Source organism: Mustela nigripes, chromosome 3 (assembly GCF_022355385.1).
Source record: "Mustela nigripes isolate SB6536 chromosome 3, MUSNIG.SB6536, whole genome shotgun sequence".
NCBI lineage: Eukaryota > Metazoa > Chordata > Mammalia > Carnivora > Mustelidae > Mustela > Mustela nigripes.
Window position 1 is genome coordinate 11990723 of NC_081559.1, and position 25433 is coordinate 12016155.

Consider the following 25433-nt stretch of genomic DNA (forward strand, 5'->3'; position numbering starts at 1 on the left):
CTGGGCTTCAGTAACTGGTCAGTTATGAGAACACTCTTAAGGGATAGTAGAAACTAGAAACCAGATGCTTTTCCAAGAAGCCAGAGATCCTATACTTTTCTGTGGATTTAAAGCTCTTTTGATCATCGTATATTAGGATATGGGCATCCATCCCGTCCTGTAATGATAAACTACGATGTGTGGTGACCAAGTGTGACGCAAGGGAATTAAGGAGGCCTGTTGGTCCCCAACACCTGTCAATCAGAGCCTTAGAGGGCTCTCAGGTTAGCTCAGAGGTCTGCAACTCTTAAGTTGCCAAACTCTGGGCTTATTACTTTGGAGGATGTGACAATATGTGACCTGGAGGAAAAGTTCTTTAACTGTGTAAGCTAAATAATGAAGGCACGCCTGGGTGACTCAGTCGGTGAAGCGTCTGCCTTCCGCTCAGGTCATGATCCCAGGGTCCTGGGATCGAGTCCCACTTTGGGCTCCCTGCTTGGTGGAGAGCCTGCTTCTCCCTCTCTGTCTGCCTACTGCTCCTCCTGCTTGTGCTCTCTCTCTCCCTGACAAATAAATATATAAAATAAGAAAAAAATGTTAAAGAATTAAGATTTAGATCAAATTGAGCTGACTGTCCCAATAGAGTTCATGGCAGAAAAGAGACTCCCAAAAGAAGAGAAGCACAGCACAGTTTCATTTTCACAGGGGAGAGGAAGTTAGTTCAGGAAGGGTAACAAGCATATGGCACCGTGCCACGGTGAGGTGTACTTTGGAATACCAGAGGGACTGGCGCCAGACTGAGGGTGTGCACATTTAACACTGATGATCAACCTTGCCCTCACTTTGTCCTTAGCGATAGGACTCAGTTTGACTGCCTGGCCAGTTAAACTCTTTAATTCTTTAGGGCAAACCAAATTTATATTCTATTTAGATTAAAACTCTTCCTCTAGTTTCCATAATTGGAACTACAGTTGATGCCCTCATCTCTCTGTTATATGCCAGACAGCGGAAAGCCTTGATGTGGAGAGAGCGCTGGAGTCCACCTGGGAGGTGGAGCCTGTAGATGCGGTGCTCCACATGGGGGGGAAGGACCAAGAGAAGAAGATGGACAAAGAACAGCCCCCACCATTATCTTGATCTTCTCTTACCATCTGAGAAACCTGTAATAGATCATTTCACCCCCAGAGCCAGCTTTTCCGCACGCAAACAAACACATTCACAGACGCACACTCGCGCGCACACCCACACAATGTTGTAATTAATTCACTGGCACCACTACCAAAGAAGAATCTTCTTGAGTTAGACTTTGAGGTCAAAAACAAAGAGAATTGCCAAGGAAATATATATGAATAGATATATATTAAGTAAAAGAAAGCTACACATTCATGTGTATATTGTTCGTCTACAAATAGATCTCACCATTCAGTGCTGCCGCCTCCTCAGAGCTCAGAAATTTTCTGTCTTCGATGGAATTCTTCCCTGATTCCGCCATGGATTATGACACTCCAGCCTTAGAAAAGGCTTCACACCCAAATCTGAGGCATCAAAGCAAAATAAAAACAGAACGGTTTTTCTATCAGATTTCACACATCTATAATGGCAAGATTAGATGTGTCCGGAAGATTGGCTAATCTAGTTTAATGAAGGGAGCTGTGGCTCATAGATCTATCCTAACAAATAGCACTAAATCCTGCTACCACCCTGATCCTTCGTAGTTCCACAGGGATAACCCATATCTGCCTCTTCCCCATCCTCATTTTTTCATTCTCTCTCTCTCTCTCTCACACACACACACACACTCTCACACTCACAGTCACACGCAGAAAAATCCACGTGTGTACACAATGTGTATTTACATGCCAAAACTTCCATTTGAATAAGAAAATCAACCATCAGAAAATAATCCCATTCTCGGTTATTAGTAACTCTCAAGAGCAGCAATAAACAAGAATGAAATTCAGGTATTATTTGCAAGCTAGTATTTTTTTTTTTAAAGAACTTATTTATTTATTAGAGAGAGAGAGAGCATGCAGAGGGAGGGGCAGTGAGAAAGGGAGAGAGAATCTCAGGCTGACTCCCCACTGCGCTGGGAGCCACACTTAGGACTAAATCTCATCACCCCAAGATCACAACTTGAGCCGAAACTCAAGGGTGGGTCACTCTTGGGTGCCACCCAGGTGGCCCCTCTCCGCAGCTCGTATTATTGGCTTTCTCCCATATGCCAACTCAGAGATGCAGAATTGCGATTTGGGACAGTTATTTAAGTGGGAGCAATGTGTAATGGCATGGACACTCTTTGCAGAGCATATGGGAATGAGCTGTCTTACGGGGGATGGAGTTTGCAGAGTCTTTCCTGCTAGTGTGCCCAAATGCATGTGTCTGTCATTATCACTTGGAAACTTACAAAGATGAAATCTTACTATTTATAGTATCTAGTAATAGATAATAATATATCTATGTGGATTTCCTATGTGCATGGTAATAGAGTTAAGATTACATATTGCCAGGCTTTCATCCTAAATCAACAACAAAAAAAGATAATGGATCTGAGTGTATGTTTTATTTAAGACCTGGGTTTAAAAGAAAATGGCGAGGAGAAATCCGAGAATTATTGTAAGTTATTCCTGAAATGTATCAACTCTAGATACACTCACTGTAGCATGAGTCAAAAAGAATAAAAGATAGAGTTTCAGTGGTTCTTGATTGACAAAAAGCGTTAAACATGCAAATAGGGAGTGTATTGATATCTTGGCCTATCCTGCTGCTAATTCCTGAACCAGTCTTTGCCCATTTAAGTCATTTATGCTCTATTTCAAAAAGAGATCGAAACTATTAAAGACTTAAGTTCTATCTTCCATAATAATGGGGAAAGATTTAGACCAGATGAGAGGAAAGAAAACACCACCGCTTCTTATTAAGAACACAGATCTTCCCTGAGTGGGTCACTTCACAAGGAAGATTGGACACCCGAGTTAGAAAATCTAAAGAATTTAGGGAGACAGAAAGATTACGGGCAATTTTAAGACTCCATTTCATAGAGATCATGAATTTATAGTCGTTAAAATTATGGTGAAGGAATAGGTATGCCTTGATCTGGAAGGAAGTTCATATGTTGATAAGTGAAAAAACCGGTTTAAAAACTGTTATGTATGGTGTTTCTTATGTTTAAATCTTGAATAATTTCTTCTGTTTCTTCCTCGAGAGCTTTGGTGTATTTATGTGTATGTAGGAAAGACTGGTTAAATATTTGTTATATTAACTAGAGGCAAATAAAATAACTAAGAGACAGGAAGGATTGGGATGACAATGCTCAGTTAAAATAGGTATGCTTTTCCTTCTCTCAATTTTTTTTAAGGATTTTATTTATTTATTTAACAGAGAAAGACACAGTGAGAGAGGGAACACAAGCAGGGGGTAGTGGGAGAGAAAGAAGCAGGCTTCCTGCTGTGCAGACAGCTTGATCCCAGGACCCTGGAATCATGACCTGAAACTAAGGCAGCCACCTGGGCGCCCCGCCTCTCACTGTTTTGACCATCTTTCTTTTATTTACTAAGAAATACAGTTTGGGTGCACACGCGTCTGTCTTTATCATTTTTCATGTCAATACAGTATGCATAAAAGATTTTACATTGTCTTCTAGAGTAATCATAACATGCTTTTAGAACATCTAAGACAAATGCTTAGCTTGAAAGTATTTTTACATTCTAAAATGGTATTTATGATTATGGCTGAATGAAATTGTTTTCTATGTTTGGAAAGAGCATGGAAGTAACACACTGAGAAATCAATTTTAAAAGTTTAATCTTCTTTTCCTTCTTTATAGGGTTTATTCCACTAGAAGCAAGATGGCTGAACTCAATACGCATGTGAATGTCAAGGAAAAGGTATGATATAGTTACGTATTGGCTGTAGAAACTCCAAACTGGATAGTCTCTAGCTAGTAAAAAATTCAGTTACAATGGAAGAAGGGAAAAATGGTTTTGGGGTATACATAGTAAGTTTGACACACTAGAAAACCACTCAACAGAAAGAATCATGAGGGGCATTCACTGAATGTGTGTTAAACATATTTTCATTTTCTCACTTAATCTTGACCATAACCCCATGAAGTTAATTGTATTGTTATTCTCATTTTACAGAGGGGAGAACTGAGACACTGAAAAGCTACGTAATTAGCCTAAGTTCGCATAGCTAGTAAGCTCCAGAGCTGGGATTTGAACCCAGGCAGTACCATTCTACAACTCAAAGTCTTAACCACCATGCTGGGTTACAGCTGAGGACTAGGGTATTAGGTTACACCTCCAGAGATGGCCTCACAGAGAGATGGTCACACCATTGCCTAGTGGTCGTGCTGGATAACCTGTAACGTTTCTTTTAACACAGAGGGTTCATGACTCTGAATATCCTCCCTTCTCATTATTTGCTGGGGTCTGATTACACTTCAAAGCCCTTCTTTTTTTTTTTTTTTTTTAATATTTTATTTATTTGACAGAGAGAGACACAGCGAGAGAGGGAACACAAGCAGGGGGAGTGGAAGAGGGAGAGGCAGACTTCCTGCTGAGCAGAGAGCCCAATGTGGGGCTCCATCCCAGGACCCCGGGATCACGACCTCAGCCAAAGGCAGATGCTTAACCAATGAGCCACCCAGGCACCCCACTTCAAAGCCCTGTCTAAGTCTTGTCCTCCTCTGCAAAGTTTCTTCCTGTTAGGGTCAAAACTCCTCACTTCTTTATATACAACCTTGCACTATTAGCTCCTAATGATCATAAACCACAGACCATATGAGACCATGGAGATCAATTCGTCCAAGCCTTTCATCCGGCACCGTGGAGACGGAGGCCCTACGAGAGATTTGTCCACGGTTCTAGGACATGAACAATTTCCCCACCTTCTACAGGGCCACCTCCCACCTCCATTAGACTGGAAACGACTTGAGGGCAGAGTTTGTTGTTAATGTCTTTGTATCGTCACGGTACCTAAAACACAGAATGAGGGATGGGAGAGTAGCATTTGTGGAGTCCCACTTTTTTGTCTTTTATTTGGCCCAACAGCATTCTAGATGCTGGGATTATGGAGCTGAACAGGTAGATGAGGTTCCTGCTGCCACGGAGCTTGCTTTTTAGGGCAGGGGAACAGAGAGTCCATATGGAGACCGCATAAATACACACAATCTTTTCAGATAGTGGTCTGATAAGGGTGGCTCGGGGAGGGGGTGCTTTCGATGGGGCTGCTCAGCGCAGCCGACTCAGAAGAGGTCACACTCGAGATGAAGACAATAGGAAAGAAACACCCTGCAAAGAGCCGAGAGCAGAACATTCCAGATAGAAAAGCAAAAGCTCTGGCAGGGGATGGGGGGTGGTAATTTAACGTGTTTGGAGATCACGTGGTCAGTGTTGCCAGCGTGTGGTGAGCAGAGAGGAACGGTAAGGGGAGGTGAGGTCAGCAAGCGCGGCGGGAATTGGTGTTGGTCGAATATTCACTCTTCGCCTGTGTTCCTGGACCGCCACGGGATCTGCGGGTGGAATCCAGGATTCCACAAACTTGCATGAAAAAAAATGCATTTTCATCTTCACTCACATCCAGATGAAATTTAGCATCGCCTTCAGTCCTGAACGCAAGCGGAGAAAAAAGCTCACGGTTGCAGCAGGAGTACCTGTGACTTTCACAACTAGAAGTCACAGATGCCTCAAATCAAATTACAGTTGCCACAGATCTCCTGAAATGTGGTTTGTTTTTCGATACTTCAGAATGACTGCAGTTACAGGAACTGCCCCTCCATCACCTTATTATTTTTTTAAGATTTTATTTATTTATTTGACAGAGAAATTTCACAAGTAGAGAGAGGCAGGCAGCGGGGGTGGGGGGTGGGAAGCAAACTCCCTGCTGAGCAGAGAGCCCGATGCTGAGATCATGACCTGAGCTGAAGGGCAGGGGCTTAACCCACTCCACTGAGCCACCCAGGTGTCCCCTCCATCATCTTATTTGATGTTAATAGAGGAGCCCAGATAATCCCGTGGCATACTCTTTTGTTCCAACTTTATTTCAGTATGAATGGTGGTTTCCTTTCTAATCATATGTATTTTATTTAAAACATTCTAAGAATGAACTTGTAGGCTTCACCAGACTGCCAAAGAGGGTCTGTGCCCGAGAGATATGAGCCAGGGAGGGCTTTACTCAAAGGGCAGAAGTCACTGCTGGAAGGTTTCAAGCAGGAGCAGGACTTGTGAGATTTTTTTTTTTTAGAGCTCTCCCTGGCTCCGTCAACGGCTATGCTACCTGTTTTGTAGATCTTCCTATTAAATAACATTCTGAGGACACGGAGGCTTAAGGTACAGTGACTTGGTCAAAGTCAGACTCTCAGGAAACGTGGAGGGGCAGGGTTTCACACCCAGCTGTGTCTGGTTGTAAAGCCTGGCCCCTTTCCACTACATGTCTGCTTGCCAGAACTTTCTACCCAAGTACCGCCAGGACACAGAAGAACAAACCTGTGAGCCCAGGTCTCTGAGAATGTGGCCAAAACCATTTTCCACAATGTGCAGCGTATTTGGAGTCCTAAGTGTCATCACAGAAATTGATGCAAATTTGTTAGTCGTTGTCTTGTGTAATATATCCCATATATCATTTGCATACAAAGTTGCTTTTACTTACTGAGCATTGAGCAAAGAAGAGCAAAGCGATGTGCCCCTTTGATAGGAGGGCTTCACATTCTCTCTGACTCCTGGTCACCTCCTTAGGTGAGACCGTGTTTTCCAGTGTGAGAGGCTGGTGCTGACCAAAGTTTGGCCCCTTTCCAAATGGCTGTTGATGGATGCATGGGACAGCTCCTAACGCTGGGTTATGGGAAGGAAAAGCACTTTAAAGAATCAGAGTCATAGTAATCGATTCTCTGCAAAGCCTGGCTGGTTGGACAGACTAATATGGTAGGCTCAGCAGAGTGTCTTATTCAAAACACTGGTGGCACCCCGCCAGTGAGGGGACGGAGGCTGATCTGTCAGGGCCCAGACCACAGCAGTGCGGGGTGTGTGCTTCAGGCACTGGCTTAGGCGCCATTTCCATCCACTGGTCCCGATCGCTGTCACGTACGTGCGCAAACATGAACAGTAGACGGTGTTTTTTCCATTGCCCTTCAGTAACTCGTCAAAGCGCTGGCATTGTTTTGAAAGACAGTGATGTTTAAGTTGTAAATATTATCAATCTGCATGGCAATGAAGGTAGAGCTCCTCTAACTCATTCAGTAAGTTCCATCTTCCTACATGAAAAAGGTTAATAGATTTCTCAACTCAATAAAATAAATCACGATAAACAACTGAAAATTCCGGTCATTTATAATTTTACATTGATTTATTTTAGTACATGTATTTCCTTTACTTATTAGCTTTTATGGCCTTTTTATGATTAGTTTGTTTCTCAATCTGTCACATGAGCAATGGCATTTTAGTCCTGAGAATTAAGAATAATTACAACTGTTATGTCTTAAATTACCAATTACAAGCTTTTAGAGATATGAGAACAGATCTATGCAGTATTCATGTAAACACCTAGCCAAGCATGGTGGGAAATTAATACTTAACAAAAGCCTTGTGATGGAATGAGTTCATCAGTGGATCCTCTGTTGGATGAATCGAGAAGGAACAGGTACTTTGGTGAGGAAATAATTTCTGTCCTCCGGCAGCTTTTAGACCAAAGGAGAAACTATAACTTAAGGTTTAATGTATCTAAGACAATCGAAATTTACAATCTGCACTATCTATGGCTGTTTTATTTTAAAATATCTTTATATTAGTGGATTACAGCTGTAGGGATTTAAGCTGGAAGTATCGGTGGACTAAAGTTCAGTCTCCTCAGTGTGACATAGCGTCCTCCGAGATCTGACCCCATCTGCCTTTCTGTCTTATTTATTGCCGCTTCCCCACAGGCTCCCTTCAGTGGCACCATCCTGACCTTGAATGTTCCTGCCTGTGGACCTTCGCAAAGGCAGTTTTCCTCTGTTTGGGAGGTGTCTCCTGCCTTTCAGGAACTCTTTCAGAGGAATCACCCCCCCACCCTCATCTCCTCCTGCCTCACCTGAATTCTCTTGCCCTCCTGTTCTCCTTTGAGCGTGTGCTTTGTGCACCAAAGTTGTCTTCTCCCCATGCGAGACTCTGTGCTCCTTGGGGACAGGGATTGGATTCATATTCTTGGATTTGACACATAGCTGACCCCCAAATACCATTGGGTAAATGAATGGATAATGAATGAATGAACATGTCTACTTGAGTGGTTAAGTTCTTTAGAGACCACATTTCCCATTCACAATATTTCGCAAAATCTTGAGCCTTCTTGAAAACTGAAATATAGGTTAATGGAATTGTCACCTTATTTTAGTACTCTTTGCTATTAAATAAAGCAAGTTTTAAATTGCTTCTTAAAACAGAAAGTAGAGTTACATAGGTTGACTACTTTGTAGTTCTGCAAAAAAAAAAGCAGCATCTTTATAAGATGGTTATCAAATACAGGTGGCCTCAGGAAGTTTTCACCATAGTAAGTGAGGTCCTTTGGTGAGTAAAATTAGTCATATTCTGATGTACAAAAAAAAAAGGGGGGGTGATCCCCACATCTCACTTTGTTAAGGAAAGATACCAGAACAAAATCTTCACGCTAATTAGGGACCTTATATTTTGAACATACTCACTTTTTATAACTCTTTTCTAAATGACATTTTTTTTTTAAGATTTTATTTATTTATTTGACAGAGAGAAATCACAAGTAGTCGGAGAGGCAGGCAGAGAGAGAGAGGGAAGCAGGCTCCCTGCTGAGCAGAGAGCCTGATGCGGGACTCGATCCCAGGACCCTGAGATCATGACCTGAGCCGAAGGCAGCGGCTTAACCCACTGAGCCACCCAGGCGCCCCTAAATGACATCTTTTTAAAGAAGTTCAGTACTAGAAGGGTAGCTGGGTGGCTTAGTTGGTTAAGCGGCTGCCTTCAGTTCAGGTCTTGGTCCCAAGGTCTTGGGACCTGGCGTCTTGAGGCTCCCTGCTCAGTGGGGGGTCTGCTTCTCCCTCTCCCCTGCCCCTCTCTCCACTTGTGCAATCTCTTTCTCTCTCTTCTCTCTCTCAAATAAATAAATAAAATCTATAAAAAATAACAAAACAATAATAATAAGTTCAGTACTAGAAACTCATGAATGAATTAAGGTTAGGATCTCCATAGTGACTATTATATTATTTCTCACATGAAACTGCAGATTGTCAAGCTGATTTTTTTTAGTCAAATATTGTTATGCATTATTATGTATCAGTTTAAGTAGAATATAATTCAGCAATACAATTTGGTGATGGAAAGCAGAGGGGATCCTTGCTTATAAAGTGGGGTTACAGAATAGTATTTGCCGACTGTCCAGGTATGTACTGATAAGTAATTCCAACAAAGAGTGAACCCTAAGCAACCTGAGGGAACCACATATACTTGGGAAGTGATCTCCAGGGAGGTAAGGTTATAGAATTTAGAGAGCGAGGCAGAGATTATCGGCCCCCCAGATGCTAACTAATCAGTCTGGAAGGAATCACCTAACTTCTCTGAGCCTCAGTTTCCTAATCTGTAGATTGGACGTGGTATTAATAGCACCTAACGAGTCTGCAAATACAATAATAAATTGAGCTTCATGAGCTCTTAATTACATAAACTCTAAAAGATCTGAGGGAAGGGATGCCTGGGTGGCTCAGTTGGTTAAACAGCTGCCTTCGGCTCAGGTCATGATCCCAGCGTCCTGGGATCGAGTCCCACATCAGGCTCCTTGCTCCTCAGGGAGCCTGCTTCTCCCTCTGACTCTGCCTGCCACTCTGTCTGCCTATGCTTGCTCTCTCTCTCTCTCTCTGACAAATAAATAAATAAAATCTTTAAAAAAAAAAAAAAAAGATCTGAGGGAAGCTCATCTGTTTATTTTACAATGTAAAAAATGGAAAAGGAGCTCTGGTTTGGAACTCAAAATACAAATTTACATAGAACCGAGATTAGAAAAAAAAATAAATAAAAAGCCCAAATGAGAAAAAGAACATAAAACTGGACTTGACTTTTCCAAACAAAAATTTTATAGCTATTGCTGAGCCTCGCAAAAAATAAGTGAGGTTGGAAAGCAGAATGATACAGAAATGGGGAATAGCTTAGTCTAGAATACCCTTGCTGAGCTGTACCACTTACTGGGAACGGCTTGTAGAGCTATTAAAGTTCTAGAAGTTGGGTTGTAAACAATAATCATAGTCATTAAAATGAAGAAGGAAGAATAGAAAAGGAGAGAAGAGCCTCTAGGCCACCATGAGGACAGAGAGGTGTTGTTTCTACAGATGACCGAGCTAAACTGCTCAACCATACAGTCTGTCCTCAACAGGTGGCAGATGTCCCATTTTATTATTGTTTTTTTTTTTTTCTGTAACTATCTTCGTCTGTGTTTTACAATGTCCTGAAATATAGTTCCAGTCTTTATGTGTGGTGGAATATGGTCAGAAAACCCCAGGCATCTGATTAAAGAAATTTTAGCAGAATCAGAGCATCTGTAAAATGTTAACCTCATTTAAAAGAGAACTCATTTCCTAGGACGTGGCCAGTTTTAATGATACATTGTTGTGTTTCTTTGTTTGTTTAATTCCAGTGTAACACACAGTGTTATATTAGTCTCAGGTGTAGGACACATAGTTGATTTTAAAGACTAAATCATTCAAGCTTTGGGGCAAATCTTAATTTCATCATTTTGGAGGAATGTGTAAATCAACTGAGTCCAGTCCTTGGATACAAACAGCAAAAGCACAGACCACACAAACAGCTTTCGGGTTTCACCATGGACAGGTTCTTGTCATCATTTTCTCATAGGAAAGGGTCGTTAAATTTCCCTTTCAAAGAAAGGAGAAACATTGACAATAGTTATTGCCTAATGCTTATGTACAGAACGGCTGTTTTTGTTGCTTGGCAACTAGGAGAGATTTGACAGGGAGGCTAAAGGAACCGAATGAATAGATGGAAATGTCAGCATCAGTTTCGGGGGATAAGAAGAAATTTACTATTGCAGGATTAGCATCACATTGCCTTTTCCAAGCTACATGATTGGAATTCACAGTGTTTCTGTTCCGCTTCTCCTGTCCCCCCTCCTTTCAGCCTTTTGCTGGAGAAGGGGCCCCTTTTGCACTCTGGCTGAGAGGTCTATGTAATGTGTGTAACACAGACAGTTAATGCCAGAGTACACAGGAACATGCCAGAAATGAAAACCTTTGGCAGCAGGGGAACCGTTACCTCTGTTGGCAATCCCTTGGAATTTATGGGCACTTCACCGATCTTCTAGCTGTTTCTCACAATGATCCTTCATACTATATTATCCCAGTTGAAACAGGTTTTTAAAAATGACAAGGATGCAGTGGTTTCTTCTCTTTTGACCTTGAGCACAGGCATTGGATGATTAGATTAGATTAGATTAGATTAGATTAGATAGATTCAACACTTAAGAGTGTGCCACTTACCTCATTATTGAAGCCACTCTTTCTTTCTAAGTCCTTCCTCTACAACTTCATTACTTGCTCTTTATAAACACAGATGGACTTTAAATTTAGTTATGTACTCAATAGCTCCTGTAATAGTAATATCATAGACATTATGTCCCTAAAATACTTGTTAATCAATATTTAGCTAAATAACTGAGCCAAGATTCTGGAACGGTGGTTCTCAGCTCTTAGGAAGAAGGGAGAAAGGAGAGGACCATGCCTCCCTGGTTTGGGGCAAGCCCTGGAACGCCAATAGAGAGAGACAGGAGTAGTTAGAAAAAGCTTATTTGTGTTCGTTTGAGTCCTCCAAGAAGCAGATGCCAGCATGGGATTAGAGGAGCAAGAGATTGCTTGGGGGTTGGGGCAGTGAGGGAAAGCTTATGAGAGAAGAGAGAGGCTACACTGCAGGCAGGTCTGGAGTCTCTGAAAGAAGAGGGAGAAGAAAGGAGAAAGTCAGGTAGGGAGAATCAGAGTTGGGAGTGCGATTTGAAGGACATTGCCGCTGTTGGGGAGTCCTGGGACCAAACCTACCTCCTGGATGAGCCCCGCATCCCTTAGAAATGAGCTTCCACTACTGCCCACCAGCCCAGGCCTTGGGCGGGGAGCACCCTGTGGGGGCCGTGGTTTGGGTTTGGCTCGGCTTCCTGCAGCGAGAGATTTCCACAGCATCACGATATTCTAGAGTGTAACAACATTTTCTAATAAAAAAGAAAATTGTAATACTTCTTTTGAAATTCAGTCATGCAAGAGAAAAGCACGAGATTTATATGTTCTTTGAAGAGAATTAATAGAAAGTTTGGAAACCATTGTTCATTCGTCAATTAACAGGCCAACTCCAGGATTTCCCCTCCCTCAGCCAGCTGAGCTGTACCGCCACTGGCGTAAGGGAGTCTCTGGCAAATAATAATTTGAGGGTCCTATTTTCTATTAAAAATGTACTCTTTTTAATCACATCTAAGGAAAGAAAGCATGTTAATTTTGCTGAAAAACTGTGTATCTTTTGGTAGATACCTCTCTGGCCTTCAGTTCTGTTATCTGCCCAATGAGGGGGTCCACACAAAGGCTTTCCAGAATCTTCTCGAGCGCTAATGTTGGATGAATTTATGGCCTTTCCCACCATAGAGGTGTCTTACAAGCCCGACAAAGTGGACTGTGTCACGGGTCACAGAGCCTGGAGGCAGTCTTAGCTCTGATACAAATGAGCTGCCTCGGTTCAAGTATAGGACATAACCTGTCTGTGCTCAGTTTCTTGGAACATCAAGAAATTTGATTAAACCAACTCTAAGGTCCATTTATGGTTCGCTGGTAGGACATGTCTGATGTCACCCTATCTGCAGGCCCTTCAGAACTCTGCTTCCCATCCTTGAAGGTGACTATCAGTTTAAAGAAAAAAAAAAAGGACTGAAATGATGATGGGGATCAATTGCATAACCTAAAGCTAACATTTTTTCTTTTATTGTGATAAGAATGTTTCACATGAGTTCTATCCTCTCTGAGGGTAGAATGTGTGCTTAACCACAGCCCGGTGTCGCACAGCACTCCCCTAGAACTTAATCATCTTGCAAAACTGAAAACTTCTACCCACTGAAAAGCAACTTCCCATTCTCTTTCCCGCCAGACTCTGGCAAGCACAGTTCTTACTCCCTGGGTCCATAGGAGTTTGACTGTTTATAGAGACCTCATGTGAGTGAAATCGTGCTGTATTCGTCCTGTGTCTGCCTTATTGCACTTAGTAGAATGTCCTCAGAGTTCATCCATGTGGTCACACGGGACAGGATTTCCTTCTTTTTTTTAAGGTTGAAGAGTATTCCATTATATATACATACAACATTTTTTTTTTCTGATAGACTTGTTTTGTTTTAATTTTTAATTATTTTTTAAATTTGTTTTCAGTGTTCCAGAATTCATTGTTTATGTACCACACCCAGTGCTCCATGCAATACATGCCCTCCTTAATAGCCACCACCAGGCTCACCCAACCCCCCACCCTCCTACCCTCCAAAACCCTCAGTTAGTTCCTCAGAGTCCACAGTCTCTCATGATTCATCTCCCCCTCCAATTTCCCCCAACTCCCTTCTCTCCATCTCCCTGTGTCCTCCGTGTTATTCCTTATTCTCCATACGATAATTGACTCTCTCTCCTTGACTTATTTCACTCAGCATAATCTCTTCCAGTCCCATCCATGTTGCTACAAAAGTTGGGTATTCATCCTTTCTGATGAAGGCATAATACTCCATTGTATATATGGACCATATCTTCTTTATTCATTCATCCTTTGAAGGGCATCTTGGTTCTTTCTACAGTTTGGCAACTGTGGCCATTGCTGCTATGAGCATTGAGATACAGACGGCCCTTCTTCTCACTACATCTGTATCTTTGGGGTAAATGCCCAGTAGTGCAATTGCAGGGTCATAGGGAAGCTCTGTTTTTAATTTCTTAAGGAATCTCCACACTGTTTTCTGAAGTGGCTGCACCAACTTGCATTCCCACCAACAGTGTAAGAGGGTTCCCCTTTCTCCACATCCTCTCCAACACTTGTTGTTTACTGTCTTGTTGATTTTGGCCATTCTAACTGGTGTAAAGTGATATCTCAATGGAGTTTTGATTTGAATCTTCCTGATGGCTATTGATGGTGAACATTTTTTCATGTGTCTGTTAGCCATTTGTATGTCTTCATTGAAGAAGTGTCTGTTCATGTCTTCTGCCCATTTTTTGACATGATTATCTATTTTGTGTGCGGTGAGTTTGAGGAGTTCTTTATAGATCCTGAATATCAGCCCTTTGTCTGTAGTGTCATCTGTGAATATCTTCTCCCATTCCGTGGGTTTCCTCTTTGTTTTGTTGACTGTTTCCTTTGCTGTGCAGAATCTTTTGATCTTGATGAAGTCCCAAAAGTTCATTTTTGCTTTTGTTTCCTTTGCCTTTGGACACATATCTTGAAAGAAGTTGCTGTGGCTGATATTGAAGAGATTAGTGCCTATGTTCTCCTCTAGGATTCTGATGGATTCCTGTCTCTCGTTGAGGTCTTTTATCCATTTTGAGTTTATCTTTGTGTACGGTGTAAGAGAATGATCAAGTTTCATTCTTCTACACATAATTGTCCAATTTTCCCAGCACCGTTTATTGAAGAGAGTGTCTTTTTTCCACTGTGTATTTTTTCCTGCTTTGTCGAAGATTAGTTGACCATACAGTTGAGGGTCCATGTCTGGGCTCTCTACTCTGTTCCACCAGTCTATGTGTCTGTTTTTGTGCCAGTACCATACTGTCTTGGTGATCACAGCTTTGTAGTAAAGCTTAAAATCAGGCAATGTGATACCCCCAGTTTTGTTTTTCTATTTCAACATCTCCTTAGCAATTTGGGTCTCTTCTGATTCCATACAAATTTTAGGATTGTTTGCTCCAGCTCTTTGAAAAATGCCCATAGAATTTTGTCGGAATGGCATTGAAAGTATAGACTGCTCTGGGCAATATAGATATTTTAACAACATTTATTCCTCTGATCCATGAGCATGGAATGGTCCTCCATCCTTTTGTGTCTTCTTCAGTTTCTTTCATGAGTGTTCTGTAGTTCCTCGAATACAGATCCTTTACTTCTTTGGTTAGGTTTATTCCGGTATCTTATGGTTCTTGGTGCTATAGTAAATGGAATTGATTCTCTAATTTCCATTTCTCATACTGCATTTCTTTATTCACTTCTCCATCAATGGGCATTTTTTAATGTTTGGCTTTTTTATTGGCTGACATTATAATTTTAGCTGTTTGACTGAGATGGAATGTGCAAACGAGCTTTAATTCTCTTTTTTGCTGCCGTTAGAGGAAAAGCAGCCTAAGTCATAAAATCATCAGTAAAACAAGTCATGATCAGTTGGATGATAATTTTTACCAATGCTTAAACCAGCATGCCTGTTTTGAATTGGTCAACCCTGTAGGAATTAAAACATAGTATGTAGGTGAAAACAAACGCACTTCCCCCAAAGCAAGTGTTCCTGGTTTCCATGGCATTTAGACAGTCTCCTTACTTAACACCACAGTGAAAAAATATCCAAGGTTGAAATAATTTAGAGATTAACTTAACTCCTTTATTCCGGTATTGACTAACAGTCAATTAACTTCTTTATTCTGGTATTGATTAAATGGTAATCGTGACATATCTTACTGGTACTCTTTGTCTGAAAATTTCTGTGAATGAGCAGGAGAAAAAAAAAAAACTCAGAGTGAGAGTGGATGTCAGGAATTATCTTTTTCCCCCACCAAAGTGGAGACCTCAAACTCCAAAGAAAAGGAGGAAAGATTTTTACTGAATATTCTAAGAAGCAGAAGATCAATCAAAAGCATCTTACTTTTCTATTCTGATTAACATCTCAAAAACAAAATCCCTTGTAAAAATAACATTGCCTTTTATTTATTCATTTATTTATTTATTTATTTATTTACTTTGTCCTCACTAGTAAGTCCCAAATGTGGAATTAATCAGAGAAAGTAGCTAGACAGAATATTTACCTAAGTCCTAATACCGTGTGGGTGTAACAGGCTGGATGAAAACACTTCCAGCAGACTGGGGGCTCGCCATGCTCTAAATTATGTGCAAATGTAACTGGTAGTTCTGGAAAAATATGAGGAATCAAGCACAATTACAGTAAACATGCAGGTGTATACTGAATCCGTGCTAGCTAAATCGGTAAAATAAAATAGGCATAAAGCTCATTTCTTATCTCAGTATGAATTAGAGGTACCACAGCTGCTAATAGCAGCCATTTGATATATTTTTTAAACCTGCAGGTGTCAGATTAAAGGTCAGAATTCTAATATGAAAATTTTATCGTGGACTGAAATTAAAAGAATTAAGATACTTTGGTTATCTGATTTTTACTATTAATTTTACTATTTCTATAGATAGGAGAAAACTCCATTTGAATGTCTCTTGCTCTACAAGTCATCAGGTTAGTTCTAGGAATTCAAGAAGTTATATAACTTTAAGCTATCAATTTCCATTTGGTATTACAACAACGGTTCAATTAATTTGCTTTTGTCCCCCTCAAATGTTCAGTGACTTGACAAAGAGTAGACCTAGAACTGATGGAAAGAAATCTGGGTGGTGGTGGTTGTTTTTAACCCTTTGAGGTGGACTGTATTCTCCAATAGCTTTAACAATATTTCTTCCATTGAGAGTTGAGTTCTGGGCCCCTCCCCTTAAAATTAGGCAGGTTTTGGGGGTGCCTGGATGGCTCAGTGGGTTAAAGTCTCTGCCTTCGACTCAGGTAATCATCTCAGGGTCCTGGGATGGAGCCCCACATCAGGCTTTCTGCTCAGCGGGGAGCCTGCCTCTCTGCCTACTTGTGATCTGTGTCTGCCAAATAAATAAATAAATTTTTTTTAAAAATTAGGTTTTTGGAACTGGTTAACCAAAGCGGTGAAAAGGAGGGAATGCCATGGGACTTCTAAGGCTGGGTGACTCCCCCTCTCTCTTACCAGTTGGGACACTCGTGCTGGTCCTCTGGGCTGCCATATAGACACTCTGACTGTTCGAAGCCCACCATGTTGTGAGGAAGCCCAGACTAGCCCATAAGGAGAGCCCATGTGGAGAATGCCTGAGTCTCCATAAGGAGAGAGAGCGGTGCTGGCTGGACCCCACCTGCGTCCCTCTGCCTACCCCACCAGCTCCTCCACCTGCCTGCACAGGAGACCCTAGGCCAGACCTACACAGCTGAATTCCCAAATTCCTGACCAGCAGAAATGTTGGAAAATTACAGATTGATTATTGTTTTAAACCACAGAGTTCTGGGGTGACTCTTTAGGAAGCAATGGATATCTGGAGTAGCCTCTCTAACGCTAACAAAAGTGTCCTAAACTAGAACGGATACTTTTGAAGTTATGACATTGCATAAATAATGGAGAGGTATGGATGGCTAGGTTGTGTACTCAAGTCAGTCTGTTGACAGGTGAGCAGTCATACCCAAAAAGAGGTCTGTCCCGAGCCACTCTCTTTTCTTTTCCTTCTACACTGTCCCTTACCTATGTAGGACTTCCCTTCTAGTTCTCACTCGTGGTTCTCAGTTTCTGGAGGGACATTAGAATCACTAAGAAAACAAAACAAAAAATCAATGACCAAGCCCAGATGTACTTGTTGGAGATGGGACCCAGGTGTAGGAATACATTTAAAATTCACCAGATGTTTCCAGTTGGCGGCCATGGCTGAGAACCGCTATCTGATGCCAACAGTGCCCAAGTCTCTTTTCCTGGCTCGGTTCCTCCTTGGAGGTGCGGATTCAGAGGTTGTATTTCTGTGGAGTCTTCATAAATCCCCCAGGTAGGGTGCTCCCCTCTACCAGGACTCCTTGTCTCCAGTGACATCACTGTCACCTGAATGATCAAGCCAGAAACCTGGCTCATTCATAGTCTTGCGTCTTCCTCATTCCTTGCGTCTAGTCAAACACCCATCAGTCACTCCTCTCAACTGATTTGGGAGTCATCCTCTACACTGCTCCCATCTTGGTCTGTTTTCTGTCCCCTGGACACAGACGGCAGTAGAATCCTGCCGTCCACTTGACCTCCTGCTGCTCATTTCTATAGACACAACGGTGACCTTCTTAAATATGCAACTGTCACTGTCTTCTGGCTAAAACCATTCAATGGCCTGCTCTCAGAATCAGGCTCAAAATGACAGCACGGCTTGCTGAGCCCTGCACTACTTTGTCCCATGCCTTTTCCATCCAGCTTCATCTGAAATCCTCTTCCTTTTAACATTTAATGCTCCCACAATCCTGGAGCATCATGGCTTTGAACGTGCTTCTAGTCACTCTGTCCTGTCCATCACTAGAGGTTGTGTGCTGTTGTAGAACACTCCATTTCTTCCTCCCCACCCCACCCCCGACCCTCTCCTGGTCTTAATCACCCTTCATCCTCAGTTTTGGGATGGGGCTTCCCTGATTCTAGATAAGGATAGGTTCCCTTGTTGCTGTCACCCAAATCATCTTTATTTTCCCTTTGTGACATTCACGGAACATCTGCCTTCCTACACTGTAAACTCCGAAGCTGGTCAGGGGTGTGCCTGTCACCGCGTGCAGTCCAGCCTTCAGCAAAGTCCATGCACGGTGACTGAATGAATAAACATGGGTTAAAAGGTGAACATCAGCTCCAAAGGAAGTTCTTGTAATACTCTGGTCTCTGTACTTGGCTCCGGCCCATCCAAACCTTCAAATCAGTTTGGGAAAGACATAGAAGACATCAACTAATTTAAAAAATTATACAAAGTTAGAAGGAAGAGCTAATACATTTCATGTTTTGTGGAGGGGGGCGGGCAAAAGCAAGGTTCCAGGGGATAATAGCCGACTGGAGGAATGGGCCGGGATTTACAGTTTAAAATTTAACAAAGATGAATACAAAATTCTACCCTTGCATTCTAATTACTGCACAAGTATAGGACAGGGGACACTTGTCGCAGAAACAATCCATGGTGTGTTAGTAGCAAAGTAAGCCCCCATTTCAGCCAGTAATTGATGAAAGTGCTAATGCCATCTTAGATTCCTCTCATGGATAAATGGAGCCCATCCAGGACAGGTGCAGGGCCCACAGTCCTCTGCTCCGATCCTCACGCTCTGGAACAATGTGCTTCAATTAGAACCGCATTTCAGATACACTTAGAGGAGCTTGACCAGGGTGGTAAAATCTTGGGAAACACTGCTAATTAAAAAAAAAAAAAACAAAACCTGATGAAGAGCAGACATTTACTCCATAAAAGATGGCATTCTGCGGAACACTTTGGTTCCTTGAGAAAAGCCAAGGGCTGACCTTAAGGAAAAGGATCTATTTACACTGCAGAAGACTAGGACCAATGACTGGCAATATCAACATCCTTGTGATCACTGACGTCTCTCTTCCTCCCCTTCTCTTCGACATCGGCTCTGTTCTCGGCAGGATCCCACAGCCCTCAGCCTCCCCCACTCTCTGTCGGTCATTCCCCTTCATAGACGACAGATCCCTCCATCAGCTGCATTTATGACTCTGTCTATATCTCCTGAGCCCTAAGATGTACCACTGTGTTCCTTATGGTTCGTACGCTTGAAGCATTGTTTTCTCTGCGCCAGCTCTTGGCTTACTGAGAAGTGCTAGGGGAAATCAGGCCAGGTCCGTGCTGCCCAGCGTTCGTGGACCCTCACTCCTGCCCTTCGTGCTTCCTTTTATTAAGACAAGTTGGGCGCCTGGGTGGCTCAGTGGTTAAGCCGCTGCCTTCGGCTCGGGTCATGATCTCAGGGTCCTGGGATCGAGTCCCGCATTGGGCTCTCTGCTCAGCAGGGAGCCTGCTTCCTCCTCTCTATCTCTCTCTGCCTGCCTCTCTGCCTACTTGTGATTTCTCTCTGTCAAATAAATAAATAAAATCTTAAAAAAAAAAAAAAAAAAAAGACAAGTCCTCTCACCTTCCCATAAGGCAGCTCTGAGCCTCTTCCACCTTTTAAAGCCTGAAGCAAGCTCTAGAACTCTCAGTCAGCAAATAGTTTCCTTACAGTTCCTCCTCACAATCTCAAATTTGCATTGTATCTTCCTTTCTCTCCTTTCTCAGAATTCCAAGAATGAGAGAGAAGAAACTCCACTCCTTTCCAGAGTTTGCTTTTCCACATGGACTTGGATACCATTTTCTCCCATCTCCTCCGGGCCTTTGTTTCATAATCCATTCATCTCCTGTCTTCCCTCTGCTCAAATTCTTTCTCACTGCCGGCCCCTGCCCTCAGTCAGATAAACATACTTAACCATTTTGGGGAGATTTATTGTGCAGTGGTTGTTTTAAGATGGTTTGGAGAGAGGTAAAAACCAAGCCAGAGAACTCAATCAGAAGGCTTTTTCCAGAGTCCAGGCCAAAAACAAAGGAAACCTGTGAGGGTTCGTGGTGAATAGAAACATAGAGAACATGTGAATCAGAGAGGATTTCGTTGTCAGAATGACTTTTGTCTGGTTGTTATTTATGACTTTGCCTTATTTTCCCACTGTTTTGTCAGTTCCTGGGGGCAAAGATTGTGTCAGATTCATGTCCCTTTACTTCACAGAATTTGGCTTGAATTAATAGTTAGAATTCCCTCAAAATATGGAAGTGCTACCCTTTAGAAGGTGTATTTTTTAAGAAACATTTTTATTTATTTATTGGGGGGGCAGAGGAAGAAGAAGGAACAGACTCCCCGCTGAGAAGGGAACCCAGCGCGGGGCTGGAGCTCTATCCCAGGCCCCCAAGATCATGACCTGAGCAGATGCTGAATGGACTGAGGCATGCAGATGCCCCTGGAAGGTGTATTTTCCCTTTAAGGGGTCAGTTGGCAAGCAAGCGAAAGACATTCCCCTACCAGGAGGAAGAAACGGGTAGACCTCGCTCCTCAAGTTGCACACCACTGTATTAGTTTCCCTTTGTTATAGCAAATCACCACAAATTTAGTAGCTTTCCATAGCACGGATGGATTATCTTCCATTTCTGGAAATCAGAAGTCCAAGTGGTTATTATTGGGCTAAAATCAAGATGTCAGCAAGGGCTGTGTTCCTCTCTGGAGGCTCTAGTTGCAGAATTTGTTTTCTTGCCTTTTCCAGCTTCTAAAAGCTGCATGCCCTGGTCATGGCCCCTTTCATCTTCAGACTTAGCAACGGCCGGTCAGGTCCGTTTCACGTTGCATCACTCTGACCATTGACTCTCTTCCCCCTCCTTCCACTTACAAGGATCCTGTGATCGTATTGGGACCACTGAGATAATCCAGGATAATCTCCCCATTTCAGTGTCATCTGACTAACAACCTTGATTCTGTGCAACCTTAATTTGTCATGTAACCTAACATATTCACAGGTTCTGGGGGACTGGGACACATATGTCTTGGGGGGCCATTATTATGCCTACCACATCCTTGGACAAGCAGCATCTGCATCACCTGGGAGCTTATTAGAAATGCAGAATTTGGGGCTCTGCCCCAAGCGTCTGAATTAGTTCTGCATTCTGATCAGATTCCTAGGTGACCTGAATGTACTTTAAAGTTTGAGAAGCCACAACTAGCCTATCTCTAACATCTTCTCTACTTTAAACTTCCCATGATCCTATGAAAATTGCATTTTTTCCACTTCCAAATCTTCATTATTCCTTCTAATCCTGGTTTCCTGCAAAAAAAAAAAAAAAAAAAAAAAAAAAAGTTAATTTTGATTTGTACCCCTGGTGTTAATTCCCCAAAAGTCAGCCAAGTAGAAAATGACAACACCTCATGCATATTTTTTTGCTGGCAGAAAGTAGATGTTAAAAAAGGCAATTAAATTATAGAATTACCCGGGATGCAGAGGTGCTGGTTTACAAAGAGTATTTTCTTCCTCAAGAAGATTCATAAGAGAAGCGCCTTCATTAGTGTGTAGATGATAGTAGTGGTCCAGCAAGTGAAGCAGAACGTACAGAGATGAGCTGTTTTTAAGGCATCTCCGAACGGCTCAGCATTTGAGAAATGTGACCAAAGCTGATTATAAAATTCCTTTCAAAGTTGCAGGAATGGCAAACCCATAAATAACTCTGGTTCTTGCTGATGTGAAAAGGAGGTTGCTGGCTGTTTGATTGCTGTCCTTATTGTAGGGGAGGAGATTAAGCTACAAGATTGCAAGCTCTTCAAGGCTAAGATGAGCCACATACAGTGCCTGGGACCTAGGAGGTACTCCTCCCATTTGGGGCTCGAATCCTTTTTAATACTGCCATACTTGGGCATCTGGGTGGCTCAGTCATTAAACATCTGCCTTCGGCTCAGGTCATGATCCTGGGGTCCTGGGATTGAGCCCCGCAATGGGCTCCCTGCTTGGTAGGAAGCCTCCTTCTCCCTCTCCCACAGCCCCTGCTTGTGTTCCCTTTCTCAATGTCTCTCTCTATCGAATAAATAAATAAAATCTTTAAAAATAAGTAAATAAAATACTGTCATACTTCATGCTGAATTTCAGAAATGCACTGGAAAAAAAAATGAAACTGGGCTATTTCCATAGCCATCTTACTAGACTCCCTACTTCCTTCAGTTCATACCGTTGGTCATTCATCTACTCAACAAACATTTATGAATCATCTACTGAATGCCACCCATTGTTCTAGGCCCCCATAAACATGAAACAAAGGTCTCTCTCACTGACGAGCTCCTATCCCAGTGGGACACGTAGTCACATAAATAATGACACCAACACACATGCGGGAAGAGGTACGTGAACCAGGCTCATGGGCCTTCTCCATTCTGTCCTTCACATCCTAACTGAATTTATCTGTAAAATCGTCCATTTCTCCCTTTGCCAACTGAATTATTTGGCTTTATTCTTTTTATTTTCAGCCCTAGCTGCTTGTGTTGCAGCTAGGCACTTGCTGCTTACTCTAGAAAGTGAAACCCTCTTGAACTAGGGCAAATACAAGAAAGGTTCTTAGAAAGGTCTGGTAGGGTCTCATGGGACTTCAAGAAAAGTTGAAGAAACAGGAAGGCAGGACGTCAGGCAGCTCCAAAACAGCCCTCTTCATCTCCACTCTGTTCTCTCCCAGTGTCGAAGAGCCCAGACTCCCCAGGCTGACAATCTGATTAGCTCACTTGTCTTTTCTGCCAGGCCACTTCCTAACCCCTGTGATCATTATCACTACATCCTGATTGCTTCCTTCATATCACTCACTTAGCACGAGCTGCAATTATATACATTTTAAGTGTACACATTTCCATGTCTTTTCCTCTATAGCTTTGTTGTGACCTTAACTATTTTGTTGCTACTGTATCCAGCCACTAGTACAGTGCCTGATCATAGAAGGCATTTAGTGAATCAGTAACGGAAGAAGGAGCAGGGGGTGGGGGTGCAAAAAGCACATGTTGTTAGTTACCCTCGAGATGGGCTTCCTTATGGTGCATCAGCTTGCAGGAGAGGGAGGGAATGAGGAGAGCCTTAGGTCCACTGACCGTTCAATGAGGCTGTGGGGGAAGTTTCTTAAGAAGAGAGGAAACCAAGTAAGTTTTGGCCATGACCCTGGCCAGATGTTCTTTCCATTTCAAAGACATGCCAGAGGGACCTTTCTTCTTCGTGGCCCAATGTAAATGTGCCAATGCTTTTAAAAATTTATTGAGCAGCTAATATATGCCAAATTCTATATCAAACACTTGACATGCATCATCTCTTTTCATTTTTATTGAGACCCTAGCAGGTAATATCCTCATTTTACAGCTACAAAACCAAATTTTAACAATTTAAGCAGTGCATCCAGGGTCCTAGAGCTAGCATGTAGCCGGGTCAAGAATAGACCATAGGTCTGTTCAATTCCAAAGCTCCCTCTGATATTTGGCTGTCTCCTCTGTAAAGTATTCCCCCCTCCTTGGGCAAAAGTTACTGTTTCTTTCTCTGCAATACCCCAGCGTGATCATAAAAACAGCACGGGCTTGCTGTACACTTCCAGGTACAAACGGTTCTGCCCCACTGCTCCACTGTCCCTCTTAGGGCAGGAACTGTGTCCGGGTCCCCTGGGCATCCTCAGAGCCCGTGCCTTAGGGAGAGCTTAACCACTATCTGTCCCCTGGGCTGGCCTTTGGAATGATAGCCAATTACTGTGCTATTTCATATTTTTAAAATTTCACAAAATCCTATGAGTACCTAAAAGGAAATAAAATGATCAAGTCTCCTAAATAGCCTTCTCATCTCTGTTACTGAAATTTAGGTACACATTCTCCTCACCACAGTCGACTGACTCCCCGCTGCCCGCCCCGTTACTGTGGATGGTAAATGCAGAGCGGTGGGTAGGGCTAAACCTGCGGGCAGGATCTTCCTTTGACCCAAAACAGCAGCCGGATATTAGCTACAGGCTGGCATTCTCCCACTCAACAGAGAGTTGCTAAGTACCTACTAGGTGCCTTATCGGTCGGCCGGGGTGGGCGCACTGATTATGCAGAAAGGTCTGAGAGAACTCGTGCCCTCGTGTTGCTTACGGTCTAGTGACCACAGCACCGGCGCACTTAGGGCAGAGAGCAGAAGGTACCGGGTGTGAAGAGACGCCGACCGACTGAGAAGGGCTGCGGGAAGTGAAAGGGGGTGGGGTCACTTCGGGCGGGGCTAGGAAAGGACTTCATGGGACACATGGCATTTCAGCTGGCCTCTACGATTTGGACAAGCAGAGGCCTCTCCTGTCAAGGGCAAAGCCGACAGCAGTGGGGGTGGGAGCTGATACTGGGCCGAGCCCGACCCAGCTTGGAAGCCCAGGTTGAATGCTACGTCGTAGAGCCACAGCTTTCCTCGTAAGAGAGGGGGAGGAATGGTGGTGATCACACTTGAGGGATGTAGTCTGATGGCAGCCTCGCAGCGAATTTGCGGGGGTGGGCGGCAGTGGAAGCAGAGAGAGCGGTTGTGTTATGTTTATTGGAGAATACTGGGTCTGCTTCACCGATCACAGAGCTGTGTAGTGCATTGAAAACCCTGGTCTGAGAACCATTTTTGAAACTCAGACATAGTCTAAGTGACTCATCAGTAAGCCAAGAAGAATTTCTAAGCAGTCATCCCAGACAGGCTCCGCGAATGCACACCGGGAGCGAGCCCATCGGACCGCTCTTAGCCGGGACCACTCCAGTCCAGGGGAGGTGGGCTCCGTGGGAAGCTGAAACCAAGCAGCGTCTGTGCAAGCCCCTGGGCCTGGCCTCCTGGAGCAGGCGGACCCCGGCTGACCCCGCGAGGCAGCCCGGGCCGAGCCTGCCCAGCCAGACAGAAAGCCCCCGGGAGAGCCCGGCAGGGGAGACCACCACGCGGAAGGGAAAATCCGAGCAACTGCGGAGGCGCAAAAGGCACATTTCTCAATGGCAAACTGAATTTGCCAAATCAGACTTAAATTAGGAGAAGCCCAGCAAGGGAGCAGGGGTTCGAGAGAGCGCAAGCGGTCGCTGAATGGGCCGCTGCCGCCTTCGCGGTCCCGACGCCCCCCCCCCCCCCCCCCCCCCCCCCCCCCCCCCCCCCC

General features: G+C 43.3%; 1 protein-coding gene across 4 annotated transcripts in view; it reads left to right on the plus strand.

Annotated features, from left to right (window-relative positions):
* SPATS2L (spermatogenesis associated serine rich 2 like) overlaps nucleotides 1–25433 on the plus strand; it is a 165882-nt gene that overhangs the window by 76006 nt on the left and 64443 nt on the right. For all 4 annotated transcript variants that reach the window (XM_059393143.1, XM_059393144.1, XM_059393146.1 and 1 more), the window contains exon 3: nucleotides 3803–3863. In XM_059393143.1, the coding sequence (XP_059249126.1) occupies nucleotides 3825–3863 (39 nt within the window). In that variant the 5' untranslated portion in view covers nucleotides 3803–3824. The remainder of the gene's footprint in view (nucleotides 1–3802; nucleotides 3864–25433) is intronic.